General features: G+C 41.3%; 1 protein-coding gene across 3 annotated transcripts in view; it reads right to left on the bottom strand.

Annotated features, from left to right (window-relative positions):
- Positions 1 to 16,262, bottom strand: part of Xpnpep3 (X-prolyl aminopeptidase 3) — a 50,594-nt gene that overhangs the window by 24,806 nt on the left and 9,526 nt on the right. For 2 of the 3 annotated variants that reach the window (XM_041672641.1, XM_041672643.1), the window contains exons 2-4: positions 11,598 to 11,714; positions 4,968 to 5,375; positions 3,277 to 3,479 (exon numbers count right to left, since the gene is read on the bottom strand). In XM_041672641.1, coding sequence (XP_041528575.1) covers positions 3,277 to 3,479; positions 4,968 to 5,375; positions 11,598 to 11,714 — 728 coding nt within the window. Of the gene's footprint in view, positions 1 to 3,276; positions 3,480 to 4,967; positions 5,376 to 10,374; positions 10,510 to 11,597; positions 11,715 to 16,262 lie in introns of those variants that run through there. The other variant, XM_041672642.1, reaches the window with a different exon arrangement.

Below are 16,262 nucleotides of genomic sequence, written 5' to 3'. Positions count from 1 at the left end.
GACAAATACGTCATCAACCTTCTGTACAGGTTAAATGTAGACCATAAAGGTCAGTGAGATGACTCAGTGGGTGAAGCTCTTTGCCACTGCGCCTAAGGACCCGAGTTTGAGTCACACAGCCCACATGGTGGAAGGAGAAAACTGAATCTCACCTGTTGTCCTTTGATCTCCTCACATGTCCAATATGAATGCCCTCTCCTTAAGTAAGAGTTAAGTAAAAAATAGAGAAAATAAAAGTAAATTCAATAATAATTAAAAAAAAAGGCAAGATTATTGCTGTGGTGATGGGAACCAATCAACAGATGCTACAAAAGCCCAAGAGATGCTCTGTGTGAAGAAATGCTTAGTGCATCAGAACAATATTCTTTTTGTCACTGACCCAGATGCCCTTCAGGGTGAAGGACTTACAAATCTCTAGTACTCAATAGCCATAAGTGAGAGAGAGAGAGCCATTAACCTAACAAATACTGAAGAGGTAGCACACGATTTTTGGCTATATGCAGAAATACAAATGAGAGTAAGCAAATTAACAATAATGTGAATAAACACTGTTTAACCAGTCATTAATTGTGATTTAGATAAAAGCGCTAAAATATGACGGCAAAAAGTTAGAGCTGGCTGTGGTGGTACATGTCTTTAATCTCAGCAGTCAGGAAGCAGAAGCAGATGAATCTCAGTTGAGGATAGCTCAGTCTACAGTGTTAGTTCCAGGCCAGGGCCACACAGAGAAACACTGTCTCAAAAAAAAAAAAAAAAAAAAAAAAAAAAAAAACCCATAAAAAAAAACAAAACCCAAAAAACTTATTCACTGCTCTACCCCCTCTCTTATAATATGTGTAAAATAGCTATTTGCTTTATTATTGCAGATGAACAGACATAAGATGAACAATCAGATACTTAAGTCACTGGCAAAGAAAGGAACTAGTTGGTCTAATTCAGCAGGCTTTTTTTTTTGAGACAGGGTCTCATTATGTATCCCTGGCTGGCCTGGAGCTTGCTATGCAGACCAGGTAGATTTCAAACTCACAGAGATCTCTGAGTGTTACCTCTGCCCTTGAAGACAAATATTGTTAATAGTTCAAAAGTGCACAGTGGATGGCCAGGGAGATGGTTGCGGTACAACTGAATCAGTGTGGCTGTTCCTATCACCCCATGACCTAAGCCCGGTGGATTCAGCATGTTTTCAAGTAAGAGAGCTTCAGTGAAATTACGAGTTGTGCTGTTCTGGAACTCACTCTGTAGACTAGGCTGGCCTCAAAGAGAGATCCACCTCCATCTGCCTCCTGAGGGCTAGGATTAAAAGTGTGCATTATCACTGCCTAGCCGGAGTACCCACTTTCATCCTCAGAATCCACAAGGCAATCTGTAACATCTGTAACTGCTGGCCCAGGAGAACCCCGGTTCTGAATTCCTTGGGCATTGCATGCACAGACATACATGCAGGCACAACACCATACACTCAAAATAATTATAAATTTATTTATCTTAACTTTTCCCCACCCAAGACAGGGTTTCTTTGTGTAGCCTTGGCTGTCCTGGATCCTGCTTTGTAGACCAGGCTGTACTTAAACTCACAGAGATCCACCTGCCTCTGCCTCCCGAGTGCTGGGATTAAAACAAGCGCCACTATCTCCAGACAATAAATTTATTTTTATTTCTAAATATTTGTGTTTGTGTATGTGCACATGTATGTAGGGTGTTTGGACCTGTGCTGTGTGGAGGTAAGAAGAAGGCACCAGATCTCTCAAAGCCGGAATGACAGGTGTTTGTGGGATTTGAATTACAGTCCTCATAACTGCACAGCAAGCAATCTTATCTCTCCAGTTATCTTAAGAGATAACTGCCTTAATTCCAGCACTTGGGAGGCAGAGGCAGGCAGATCTCTGTGAGTTCAAGGCCAGCCTGGTCTACAGAACAAGTTCCAGGACACCTAGGGCTGTTACACAGAACAACCCTGTCTCGAAAAACAAAACAAATAAACAAAAACAAACAAACAAAAATAAAATCTTTGCTGGACGTTGTGTAAATTTTTAATCCCAACATTTGGGAGGCAGAGGCAGAGGCAGGCAGATCTCTAAATTTAAGGTTTGCCTGGTCTACAGAGTTCCAGGACAGCCAGGGTTACATAGAGAGACCCTATCTCAGAAACAAAACAACCAGAATACCAAGCTGCTTCACCTATAACTCCCACTGAGCACGAGTCCACCACTTCCTGACTCTGCCTCCCCAAAGTGTCCCACGCCAATAGGAAGTAGCCAGATTTGAACCAGTGCCTATATACCCCAAAAGGTTGGGCTGATCGACTGGAACCACCAGCTCACTCTTGCTTGATCTGTAAAACTTTAAGACAATCCTGAAGCCATTTTTGACAATTCTGAATCCTCTGAGCCTCTGTGCCATAGTGCTTCCCCTCCTCCCCTGGGAACCAAGGACCTAACAGTTACACTCACACGTGCTCAGTTCCTGAACAATTACCCATATAAGTATGTTTTGATTCAGTCCCCTGGGAAACGGGTCAAAATGACCTCTTACCTCATCTGATCTGGCAACAGCTCTCCAGTCAATTATTGGTAATAGCCCTTTCAAATAAGCCAATCAGAATAGTCAAAGAACTACCCCCCTTGCTTCTGTGGCCCCTTTAAAAGTAGACTGTACAAGCTATTCGAGGTCTCTCGGCTTCCCGAATGCTGAGGGACCCTGTCATGACAGAATTAATAAAATCCTCATGCTTTTGCATCGGCTGTGGTGTGTGAGGTGGTCTCTGGGGGTGATTCCTTCTCGGTGTTTGGATGCTAGAGTCCAACAGATCCAGAAAGCCCCATTCCCCTCTCTCCAAACCCCACCCTGTCAGAGAATCTCCAACTAAGAAAAGGTGCCAAAAAGCCCAGATCTCACCTAAAGCCAGCAGCTTTTGACCATACTTGGGCAGAAACCCAGTTGTGGAGACATGCCATCACCCCTCACCTACAGGGTACATAAGCTCCCTGCCTTAGTTCTGCCTGTGACTTCTCTTGCCCTGATCTCTGGAGGCTGCTTTGCTCAGATCTACCTGTGCTTTTGCCTTTTCAATTCAGCTTGACCTGGCTTACTGTGTCAGTTAGAAACCTATTATTGCAGTATAGAAAATCTATTAATATTCACTAAACATATTGCAGAAGTTAGATAAATTCGACTTCTGAAGTTACTACAATGGGTATATGACCTTAAAGGCCCTACTAAACATGAAGAACTTGAGTTTTGTGATCTGACAAAGAAATATTTTCAATAGTTCCATACCTCTGATGTCAGTTTCCCAGCAATCTGCATCCTCTTAATCTCCGCAGGAGATTTAACTAGTCGGAGGCGCTGGATTAGCTGCTGGACACCCCGAACCTTGTTCTTGCTTCTGGCTTTGGCTTCGGTCAGATGCTGCATGTAGTCCGAGTGAAGCTGTGCATGAGAAGGCTTCATCCAGTCATACCAAACCATGCTTGTCTCCGCTTAAAATGGGAAGCCAAATAAGTTTAGAACCAACAGAAGCTGAAGGGGGACTTCAGTGGTGGAAAGCATGCTTAGCACTAATGAGAGCCTTGGTTCAGCCTCCAGCACCAAGCAATAACATACATTAAACTAACACTGGCTTGGGTGTGACATTGCATTACTGTAATAACACCCTGGGAGGTGTAAGAGAGGACCAGGACTCAGTTACATAGTGAGTTCAAAGCCAACCTGGACTACATGAGACAAGCCTCAAAAAGCCACAGTGAGAAAAAAAAAATCCCCAACATTTTTGAAAAAAATTTCTAACAATAGGAAATAGTTCACTGGCAAAACACTTGTCTAGTACATGAGCCCCAAGTTCCTTCTAAAATAAAACATAAACAGCATATCAATAATAAATATGTTGCTGGGTGGTGGTGGTGCATGCCTTTAAACCCAGCACTCGGGAGGCAACAAAGGTAGTAACTAACGTAAGAAATTAAAAGGCCAGAGAGAAAATGCCTTGTGCTCAGTATTTATGTGGCTTCCCCCAGCCAAAGTCCAAGACAGGCCTCATCATTTAATCTAGGCTGATCTTAAAACTTCCAGAGAGCAGGTGACTGGAGTATACCTTTAATCCCAGAACTCAATGATTCAAATTCTGCCTCCTGGGGCAAACACCTATAATCTCAGCATTTAAGAGGCAGAGGTAGGTGAATCTCTGTGAGTTCAAGGGCAGCCTGGTCTACAAAGCAAGTTCTAGGACAGCCAGGGATGTTTACACTGAGAAATACTGTCTCAAAAAACTAACAGCTACAACAACAACAACAACAAACTCATCAGAGACCCTCATGTCCCAGTCTCCCTGAGCGCTGGGATACAATCAGAGACCCTCATGTCCCAGTCTCCCTGAGCGTTGGGATACAGCATGTGTCACCACATTTAGCAATAGTTTTGCTTTTTACAAAAGACATGACTCTTTTCATGATGGCCAAAGAAACATTACTAGGAGAATTATTTTAGAAAATTAACAATGGGGCTGGAGAGAAGACTAGAGCACAGGCTAGTCTTCCAGAGGCCTTGATTTCAAATCCCAGCAACCACATGGCAGCTAACAACCATCTACAATGAGATCTGGTGTCCTCTTCTGGCATGCAGGCAGAACACTGTATACACAATTAAAAAAGAAAGAAAGAAAGAAAGAAAGAAAGGAAGGAAGAAAGGAAAAGAAAATTAACAAAGCCAGGCCATGGTGGCGCACGACTTTAATCCCAGCACTTGGGAGGCAGAGGTAGGTGAATCCCTGTGAGTTCGAGGCCAGCCTGGTCTACAAGAGCTAGTTCCAGGACAGCTAGGACTGTGACACAGGGAAACCCTGTCTCGAAGAACAAAAATCAAAACAAAAAAACAAACAAACAAACAAAAAAAAAGAAAAAGAAAATTAACAACTACAGGCCAAGGAAGTCCCGAATTCTAACTGGGCCCGTGATTTGATTTTACGGCCTTACCTTTCAGTTTAGGTACTAGGTGTTGAAATTCTTCCAGGGTGTAGGCTTCATCCACCCCAGTTAGGGCTACTGCTCCATCTGTGCCAGATCTAGGGCCATCCCACAGTTCTCGACCAGGGTCTCTCCGAGGCACAAAAAGCATGGCCTTGTGGGATGGTAACTGCTTCCCAGAGCAGCTCTGAAGGACCAGAATGCTATCAGGCTCTTGGAACCCACACAGATACAGGAAATTGTTGTCTTGGTGGAATGTGTAGGGGATGTCATTGCTCATGTAGTACGTAGGGTTGGAGAGCACCACCACTGTGTGGTCTGTCCCACTGTGCCCCTGGGTTTCCTTGTGGATCAGAGCCATCAGTTTGTGTCTTCGAAGTGCGTATTCCACCTGAGACAGTCCTGGTGTCACCTCCCCTAGAAACAGTAAAATGAGTAAGTAAATAAATGATTAAATGAAGCCAGTTGATGCTTTGGAAAGGCCACACTTAAAATCCTTACTATCAGATGGAGAAATCTGTGATCATTTCTTTAATTGATGACACAACACACAGAGAATTATGATAATCCAGGTTTTGACTATAAATTGTAGTCAAATGTGTCAATATTTGAAAAATTATGATTAGAATCCTGTAAGATTTTGTACAGATTGTTGGTTCCTTCTTTTATTCATCTAATGAAGTGTTTATCAAGCATTTATTTTTATGTGCATGGGTGTTTGCTTTCGTATGTCCATGCACCACGTGTATACTGGTCCCCTCAAGAGACCAGAAGGTGTTAGATCCCCTGGATCTAATTACAGATGGTTGTGAGCCACTTGGTGGGTGCTGGAAACTATACTTGGGTCTTCTGCAAGAGCAGCCAGTGCTATTAACAGATGAGCCGTCTCTTTAGCTTCTTACAGAATATTACTATGTGCTACGATATAGTTTCTTGAAATTTTAACATGTTAAATATATTTTGATACATTATTTCTCTATGACTTCCTTGTAAAAACGCAATTTCCACATGGACATAGATTTTTCCCTGTTCACCATATTACCAAGATACAGTATAATTAGAATACAGTAGATTCTTGACTGCTAATAGCATGTAGTTTTAATTATAATACGATCTATCCACCTGTTGAGGCTGTTGTTAGAATCAAATAAACATGTAGTTCTCCCCCTCTTTAAATTTTAAATTACATTCCTTATTCATCACTCATTAACTTCTTTGTATGCCAGTGGACATGCACACGCCACAGTGTACATGTGTAGCTCAGAGGACAATCTGCAGGGCTTAGGCCTTTCCTTCTACTGAGATATCTTGCTGGCATTAAACAAAGTATGTGGTCCTTTTATCTTTTTATACCTTATTGCTTATTTTATTTTGAGACGAGGTTTCTCTGTGTAGCCCTGGCTGTCCTGAAACTTGCTCTGTAGACCAGGCTGGCCTTGAACTCAGATATCTGCCTCTTGAGTGCTGGAATTAAAGATGTGTGTCACCACCATCGGGCTTATGCTATTTCTTTTGTATGAGTGTTTGCCTGCATATATGTATGTATGCATGTCCACCATGCATGTGTCTGGTGCCCACAGCCAGAGGGCACTAAAATTATGGATGGTTGTCAGCTTCCACCTGGGTCCTCTGCAAGAGCAACATATGCTCTAAGGTACAAAGCCATTGCTTCTGCCCCAATACATGTGGTTCTTAAGGATCAAATCCTAAGGAGTCTTCAGTCTCTTAACATGTGAGTAAATACAAGCTTTTGAGATAAAAGTTCAAAGGGCTAGATTTTTTTTCTCTCTCCCTCAAACAAAAAGTTACTAGTTATTTAAAAAGCTCTGTCTCAAAAATACCTAAATAAGTACATAAATAAATAAATCAATCTGTGGAAAGGGTTGTGAGTTGATGACTCAACAAATCTTCAGGAAATGGAAATTGCCTGCTTTTATTATATGTTTCAAAGTATAAAAGAACCAATAAAGCAACTATTTAGGGGCTGAAGAGATGGCTCAGTGGTCAAGAGTACACACTCTTTTGTAGAAGACTTAAGTTTAGTTTCCAGCTCCTATGTCTGATGGCCTAGAACTCTAGTTCAGTGGCTCCAATGCCTCTGACCTCCAAATATCAACTCATGTGCACAAACCCACACAGCTACTCACACAACTAAAAATAAAAACTTAAAAATTAGCCAGGCGGTGGGGGTGCACACCTTTAATCCCAGCACTCGGTATGCAGAGACAGGCGGATCTCTATGAGGTTGAGGCCAGCCTGATCTACAGTTTCAGGGCAGTCTACAGAGAAACTCTGCCTCAAACAAAACAAAACAAAAAAACCCATAAATAAATAAATAAATAAGAGCAATTTACCAAGGTGTATCCCTTTGGCCTTCACTTGCTGTTGCCAATAGCCTCATCTGAGAAAGAAACATCAAGGACAGTGGGAAGTGATCTGTACTACAGATATTCCCATCTCAAGGAAGCTGGAATGTGCTACTCCACAAGACTTGTAAATGTTCCTGTATGTTTCTGTCCATACTTCCTTTTTTGTGACACTGCAAGAGGGTCTTTAGATTCTCATCTGCTCTTTGGATTTCCAGCCCTCCCTGCTGAATTCACATGGCAGACTTGGAGAGTCTCAGCTCACGGACTGAGCTCTGCTTTTTGCGGCAGCTTCCCATAATACAAAACAATTGATGTTTTCTGAGTGTTTGCTACATGTATAGTATTAACCATCCTATATTGCTTCATTTAATCTGCACACCGACTGTGGCGCTACGATTCTCCCTGTAGTGGCCAGTGTTCATGTGCAAATATGCAAACACAACTATGGAACAGTGCTGTGTGAAAAAGGCACAGAGCAAAATGAGACACAGACCTAACTTTAGAAAATAAGCATTCTTTTCTTGATCATGTTCGAGCAGGAGTGAGATTAGAACAGACTGAAAATCTTGTATTGATAAAATTGGTAATAAATAAATAGAGGTAATTTAGGATCTATAGACTAGTCTCAATCAATCAAAGCAACAGTGGGATGAGAAAGATGATGGACCAGCCTGACTCCATTTTAAGATTAAAAGTTATCTTAAATAAAAAATAAATAAAATAAAAAAAAGTCATCTTATTACAAGGTCAAAATAAGTTCATGCCTGTTGCCTGTTTTCTGCAGAACTTTCATTTGGCCAGGTCTTGACCCATTTTCTGGTATTTGACATTCCACACCTTATACCCTAATATCCACCCTGATAAGATGCTCTGCCAAATAATTTTGAAATGCTCTGCCAAGTTCCTATGTAACCAAAAACCCATGGAAACCCCTTAGCCTTGCAGTTTTCTGGGCCATAGAAGCCTCACTTTTTTCCTATGTTCAATGCTATTTTCTCAAACCTCACTTAATGGAGATAGCCCTGTCTGAGAGAAAACAAAGCTTGTTTACTTTGACTAAAGAATTTGGGTAATGGTCTTTACCCTGGTTTGGTGAGATTAACAAAGAACCTATTCCCATATTTGTCTTCTTCTTCTCAGACCAGGCCTACCAAGTCTCCTAGAATGCAGGCAGAGACCTCAACTTTGTACTCTGATAACTAGTCGTGCTAAGTTTGCACTGGAAATTTCCTAGTTACCCAAGTAGCAAATGTATGTGCACGTGCATGTATGTGTTCATGCATGTGTGTGTTTATGAAGGGCGAGCAAGGTTCCCTGCAGCAGGGAGAGGTTCTGAGAATGGACTGCCCTGCCTATACACTTTCATAAAAGCAGAGACTGATTATAGTTTGAACTTCTGATCCTCCTGCCTCCATCTCTAGCATGCTGGCATTACAAGCGTATATCCCTACACTCAGTTTTCAGGGTTCTTAGGCATACTAGGTAAGCATTTTACCACAGCCAAGCTATACAGCCCCAGTCTGATTTAAAGGTATCTCCCCAGCCTCATTTAAAGCATTTCTTTATGAAATCTAGTTCATAAGAATGATTGTTTGACAAGTTTTTAAAATATTGGCTGTAATTTCCCAAGATTGGTAATTATCTACAGCTTGGCATAATCATTAGCTAAATGCTTTCAAACTTCCAATCTCAAAGCAGTAGAGTAATAAATCACAACAGAAAAAACATGCAGAAAATGAGCCATTTTCTTCATCTGGTGGGGACAGTGCAAATCAGGTAAGGAATGAACTTTGTACTCTATCAGTAAACTTGCAGTTGCAATGGCCTTTGACCACAGAACCAACAGTCAATATGGCCTAAATTTCTTCTGAGTAGGCATTCTGGCCTTCTGTGAAACTGTAATTATTAAGGATTAAAGTTAGCATTTTGTCTTGTGAAATCAATTAGGGACAAAGGTGACCTTCTACCAACTTTAATGAACCAAAAGACTAGAGATTGTACAATCAATTCTAAGATGGCAGCCAAGAAGGAAGTGTCTTCATGACAGCTAGGACCAGGTCTAATAAGAGGGCAAGGACATGTTTAATTAGCCAAGCAGAAAACCCAGAGAAAAAAGAGCAATAAAGACCAAAAATGGATGGAAAGATGGAGGTATGTAGTTTAATTTTTTAAATATTTATTTATTTATTTATTTATTATGCATATAATATTCTGTCTGTGTGTATGTCTGCAGGCCAGAAGAGGGCACTAGACCTCATTACAGATGGTTGTGAGCCACCATGTGGTTGCCGGGAATTGAACTCAGGACCTTTGGAAGAGCAGGCAATGCTCTTAACCACTAAGCCATCTCTCCAGCCCTGTAGTTTAATTTTTTCCTGAAACTAACTACATTGGTATTTTAAGGTGGCCTATTCTGCCTGGCTTCTATTTTTCTCTTTTTAAAGGAAATTTTCATGTTTTATGTGATGGGCATTGAGACTATATATTGGTGTGTCTTTCTGTTGTTGTTGTTTTTAAAATATTGGTGTTTTGTTTCAAGTTGCTTTTTTTTTTATAATTTATTTATTTATTATGTATACAATATTCTGTCTGTATGCCTGAAGGCCAGAAGAGGGCGCCAGACCTCTTTACAGATGGTTGTGAGCCACCATGTGGTTGCTGGGAATTGAACTCAGGACCTTTGGAAGAGCAGGCAATGCTCTTAACCACTGAGCCATCTCTCCAGCCCTCAAGTTGCTTTTAACATTTTTTTCAGAACAATATTCAAATCTGTAACGAAGGCAAAAGTAAAAAAAAAATATGCACATATGTAGAGAGCAAACAATTTAGACACTAAGTAATTCATCTTCGTATGACTGTGAGGTTCAAGGCCTGGGAAATGCAGCTTACCACATAAAAGTATTTCACCACAAGAAATCAATCATTTCAAAGCTGGTAAAACTTAAGTATCAATTCTACCCTTTCTTCTTCTTTTAAACAGAAACTACAGGTAGCAGGACAGGTTAAAAAAAAATCTTTACTATCAACCAGACTAGTATTATGCTTACCTTACAGCTTTGAAAAACTCTGATTTCTTGTGTGTTTCAGTGGTGAGCTGCATTTCCTGAGTGTCAGCCGACTTCCTAGCAGGAATTCCAGTCTGATGAGGAATCAGCCAAAGGAAGTCCTCACTGAGAGACACACTGGTATCCTTCACTGAGTGGAAACAGTGAAAGAGCAACATATTTCTAAAGGGAATTTATTTTATTACTATACATGCTTTCATAGCAACTTAAAGAAATATATGTTTAACTTCCCATGGTGGAAGGAATAAGTAATTTTCCTCAAAACCCTAAATTTTTCTATAAAGCATTTGGTTTACCCTGCTACCCCATTTCTGGAGTACCAGTCACATATGCACCATCGCCTTCCTAGACAAAAACAAACAAAACAAAACAAAAACCAGTCAAGTCTTACTCTCTGCAACTGCAATGGCACCTGTTCTCGCAGCATCTCTAGAAACAAAAGAAGCCTTCCCAATATTTCCCATGACCCACTACCAACTGAGTCAGCTGCTCACAGTGGCAGACAGCTGAAAATTTTGTTCAATTCATATTGAAGAATTCTGTTAAAATTCTCAAATGAACGTTTAATATTTCAAATAGAAAAGATCAACAGACAATAGTTTTAGAAACTATGACTTAGAATTTTTGTTTAAAAATACCTGAAATATGAGGCTAGAGATGGGTCAGTGGGTAAAAGCACTGGCTGCTTTCTTAGATACCTGAGTTCAGTCCCCAGCACCAACACAGTTGCTTACAACCATTTCTAACTTCAGTTCCAGGGGATACAATGTCCTCTTCTGGCCTCCAAGGTCAACAGGCACATATGTAGTACACAGGTATACATGAAGACAAAATACCCATACAAAAATTCTGGAATATATACTTCTTACTAGTTACTCTGAATTATAGCTTAATTAAAATAATATTATTTGCCAGGTAGTGGTGGCACACGCCTTTAATCCCAGCACTTGGGAGGCAGAAGCAGGCAGATCTCTGTGAGTTTGAGGCCAGCCTGGTCTACAAGAGCTAGTTCCAGGACAGACTTCAAAGCTACAGAGAAACCCTATCTTGAAAAGAACAAAAAACAAAACAAACAAACAAACAAAAACATTAGAACACTATCAGTGTATAATCATGACACACAGCCAGTAGGAAAAATTTTAATGCATAGCATTACCTAGACAGAGCATATACACAGAGTAGTGGTTGTTAGTTAGAGGCCTTACCTGGTCTGAGGAGGTGTGGATGTGTAACTGGGCTGGGCTGGCCTAAGTACCGGTTTGGAATCTTCTTCTTCGGCACAGGCTGGAGGGAGTACCTTCGCTGTAAACACGATCTGCATCCTGAAGAAGAAGCAAAGGCTGCAATGGAGCATCTTTACAGCATGCACACACTCATCTATTCCCAGCAGTCTGGATCCTTACCAAACACACATTAGCAATTCTTTCCTTCTCCTTCCAATATGTTTGTGGCTCCTTTTCTATGCCAGAGCCTGCACTGGGCCCTAGGAAACACAAAGAAGCTCCCTACTCCCAGAGACCTCAGTCTGCTACAGCAGAAGCGACACAAACACACAACATAGCATGAATAAGGAGCTATGAGGAGGAGGAAGAGAAGGAACAAGGAAAAGCAAAAAAGGATCAGAAAGGAGCTCAGGGGTAGCCCAAGGCAATACTCTAAAATTTGGAAGAACAGAATTGACATTTTTTTTGTTGTTGAGACATGTTAGCTATAAGAAAACAAGTACTTGCCGGGCGGTGGTGGTGCACGCCTTTAATCCCAGCATTCGGGAGGGAGAGGCAGGCAGATCTCTGTGAGTTTGAGGCCAGTCTGGTCTACAAGAGCTACAGAGAAACCTTATCTTGAAAAACCAAAAAAGAAAAGAAAACAAGTACTTGCTATTTCATTTAGTATTGCAATGTAAGTCTGGTAAAATAATGTATGAAAAATGCTTAGCCATAGCTGACATATAATATAAGCATGGCCAGCATCAATTTTATTTATTTATTCATTCATTTATTTATTTACTCATTCATTCATTCATTTGGTTTTTTGAGACAGGGTTTTTCTGTGTAACAGCCCTTAGCTGTCCTGGAACTAGCTCTGTAGATCAGGTTGACCTTAAACTCACAGAGATCCACCAGCCTCTGCATCCCAAGTGATGGGATTAAAGGTATGTGCCTCCACTGCCTGGCCTGTTAGCATTAATTTAACCATTTTATTTAGGACATCATTGGAATACACGCTAAGCAAGACATAAGAGTAAGATTGTTTGACCTCATAATCAAAATGAAGTATAATGGAAATAAGACAAGACAGAACATTACACTACTATATAATAAAGTACTAGATTCATAAACACAGTAACTGTTACAACTTAAGATGGGTATAATCACAAGGAGAGGCACATGGAGTGGTTCATAAAAGCTATTTGTGCCGGGCGGTGGTGGCGCACGCCTTTAATCCCAGCACTCGGGAGGCAGAGGCAGGCGGATCTCTGTGAGTTTGAGGCCAGCCTGGTCTACAAGAGCTAGTTCCAGGACAGGAACCAAAAGCTACGGAGAAACCCTGTCTCGAAAAATCAAAAAAAAAAAAATAAACAAAAAGCTATTTGTGTGGGACTGCAAAAGGCGATGATGATTGCTCTGAACAGAAATCACTCACGCCACCTCCCCTTGAGGGAGAACTGAAAAGCATCCCATGAATGCCACGACAGCAGGCACCATGTGTGCAAATGAGCTTGAAGAAAGAGGAGGGGAGGCAGGAACACATGGGAACACACTGGTGTAACAGTAGGTACTCTGCTGACAGTCCTTTGAAAGCTTTGTACGGTTTATCCTGGCACTTGGGAGGCAGAGGCAGGCGGATCTCTGTGAGTTCGAGGCCAGCCTGGTCTACAAGAGCTAGTCCAGGACACGCTCCAAAGCTACAGAGAAACCCTGTCTTGGGAAAAAAAAGAAAGAAATGGTGATCCTTCCTCCAAAATCTCAGAATGAGACTGTGCCTGAGAGTGTTTCCTCTCTAGGGCTGGGATGAAAGGCATGCACTGCCCGGTTTCTATAGCAACTAGTATGGCTACAAGGATTAAAGATGTGTGTTACCACTGCCTGGCCTGTAAGGTTGACCAGTGGGGCTGTCTTACTCTCTGATCTTCAGGCAAGCTTAATCTATTAAAATACAAATGAAATACCACTATAAGCCGGGGCCACATAAAGAATTCCAATCTCAAAAAACAAAACAAAAAGGCAAAACTGTTTAGGGAAAGCTCCATTTCTTCCTCTCTCAGAGAATCTCCAACAAAGAAAAACTGGGGGCTGGAGAGATGGCTCAGCAGTTAAGAGCACTTGACTGCTCTTCTCAAGGACCATGGTTCAATTCCCAGTACCCACATGGTAGCTCACAACTGTCTGAAAATCCAGTTCCAGGGGATCTGACACCTTCACACCAATGCACATAAAAAAAAGTTAAATAAACCATAAAAAAATTTAAAAAAATATTAAAAAAAAACTGTGAAAACGTCCAGTTGTGCATTCTTGCTGGCTGTGGAATCTCTTCCCCTGAAGTTGCCAGAGACCCAGCCTATGGAGGATATGCTGTCACCCTTCAACTACAGGGTACAGAAGCACCCTCCTTTAGTTCGGGCCATGTTTTCTCTTGCCCCTTCTTTAGCCTTGATCTCTGGGGGCTGGAGGACTCACCCAGGAGTTGCATTCCTCAAAGTAAACCTTTTCTTTTTCAATTTGGCTGGATCTGGCTTACTGTGTTGGTGGAGAAACCTATTATCAGGGTACAGAAAACCCATTATCTTGACACTGGAAACCCAGGAAGACTTGAGCTTCCTGCCAGTTAATCGGCCACGGGGGTGGGGGTGGGGGTGGGGTGGTACTTCTCACCCTTTATCTTCGACTGAATCAAATTTTGATACCCAGTTCCAAGTCACCGCCTGCAGGAGACCCCAAGAGTCTGACTCAGAAGAGGTCTTGACCTGGAAGAGGTACCTTGCAGTCAGTCTTAACCTCCCCCACCCCCAACTCAGATTTTATTTCATCAGCTCATTAATGGTCAAAATCGACGACCTCAATTTCCACATTCTCACAGACTGTTACTACCATCTACTGCCACAAATGATGTCCAAATATTTTATACCTGACTGTATGCTTTGTCCTTTTCCTCTAAGGCTCTACTTCCTGACTCCTAAAAATCTTTTTTTCCCCTATGATTTCTTTGTATGTCGCTCTATATTTTAAGATTATACTGTAAACTCTTTTCTTTCTTTTCTTTTGGTTTTTCAAGACAGGGTTTCTTTGTGTTGCCCTGGCTTTCCTGAAACTCACTCTGTAGACCACACTGGCCTAGAACTCAAGAGATCCATCTGCCTCTGCCTTACAAGTGCTGGGATTAAAGGTGTGCGCCACCATTGCCTGGCTCTACACTGTAGACTGTAAACTATTGTTTCAGGATTTGTAAATTGTTCATCTGGCATGGTTTAAAATCTATGTAATTTATAACAAAGTCTGTTTCCATGGAAAGCTTTGTTTGTCTGTCAGAGACCAGCCTTGACAAAAAATACCTCTTGCCAGGGTAGAGGTGTGGGGATTTAGAAAATTTAAGTAAAGAATATGAAGATGGGGCTGGAGAGATGGCTCAGTGGTTAAGAGCATTGCCTGCTCTTCCAAAGGTCCTGAGTTCAATTCCCAGCAACCACATGGTGGCTCACAACCATCTGTAAAGAGGTCTGGCGCCCTCTCCTGACCTTCAGGCATACACACAGAATATTGTATACATAATAAATAAATAAATATTTTTTAAAAAAAATGAAGATACAAAAGAAAATAATAAAACGAAGAAACATATAGGAATAGTATCGGGAGGGAATTCCAGTGAGTACTGAAATTCACCTGTGTTTAATTTCCAACTGCTTAAAATACCCAACCCCAAAAGATAAGAATAAAACAAAAAACTACATTAATATAATACAAGGAAATGAACAGACCAACTGAGGTTGCAGGCTACATTCACAGTTAAACATTCTATTGCTACAACAAAACAAGTCACACTCATTCTCTAGACCAAAAACACTCTGTGGGCAAACCACTCCCTGGATGGAATCCAAAGTTATGTTCTTAAGGGAACCAACTAGAACTTAGTTGGATCCTTAGACTGTTGTTTGAGTATGAACATCTCTATTCCTGGAGTACAAGGCCTGGCTACAAGCCACATCTGTTGACCTTGAGAGCAGAACTAGGTAAGGACCTTTGATTGAGGTAGAAACACAATAACCTTGAAGGACTAGAGGTAAGTTCCAACTCTCTGACCTTTGGTCAGCGTGGACACAGGCTCACATTTGTCTGTTAGAAAAGTTCTATTTTGTATGTATGTATGAATCCGTGCCTGTATGTTTTCTTGTGGACACGGCAGCTACACAGGCTACTTGGGGATCCGCAGTGTTTTATTTTTACCATAACAGCTGCTGCATGTCTGTTTCTGCCTGAGTTTACTATGTTCCCTAAAAAGTTGAGATATCACATTTTCTCAAGTTGTTTTATGCATTTTGTTGTTGTTTTGAGACTGGGTCTCTTTAACAAAGCCTGTCCTGGAACTCACTCTCAGAGAACAAACTCAGAGATCCACATGCCTCTGCCTCCCAAGATTAAAGGCATGGGCCACTTGAGTACAGTCAGTACTTTCTGCATTCTGTATAATCAAGCTTGTTATTTAGTTTTTGAGACAGGGTCTTCCCCTGTAGTCTAGGCTTGCCTGAAACCTCTCTTTTAGTCTTCCTATCTCAGCCTTCTATGTTGGGATTACAGGCATGAACTACCCTACCCATTTTGTATGCCATTACAACTGAAAATTAATACTTTTATTCAATACGGCTATCAGTAGAGGTT

Source organism: Microtus oregoni, unplaced genomic scaffold, assembly GCF_018167655.1.
Source record: "Microtus oregoni isolate MIOR12 unplaced genomic scaffold, Mior012 000022F_ref0000154, whole genome shotgun sequence".
Lineage (NCBI taxonomy): Eukaryota > Metazoa > Chordata > Mammalia > Rodentia > Cricetidae > Microtus > Microtus oregoni.
Note: the sequence above shows the minus strand (reverse complement) of the source record. Positions and strands in the feature narration are given on the sequence as shown.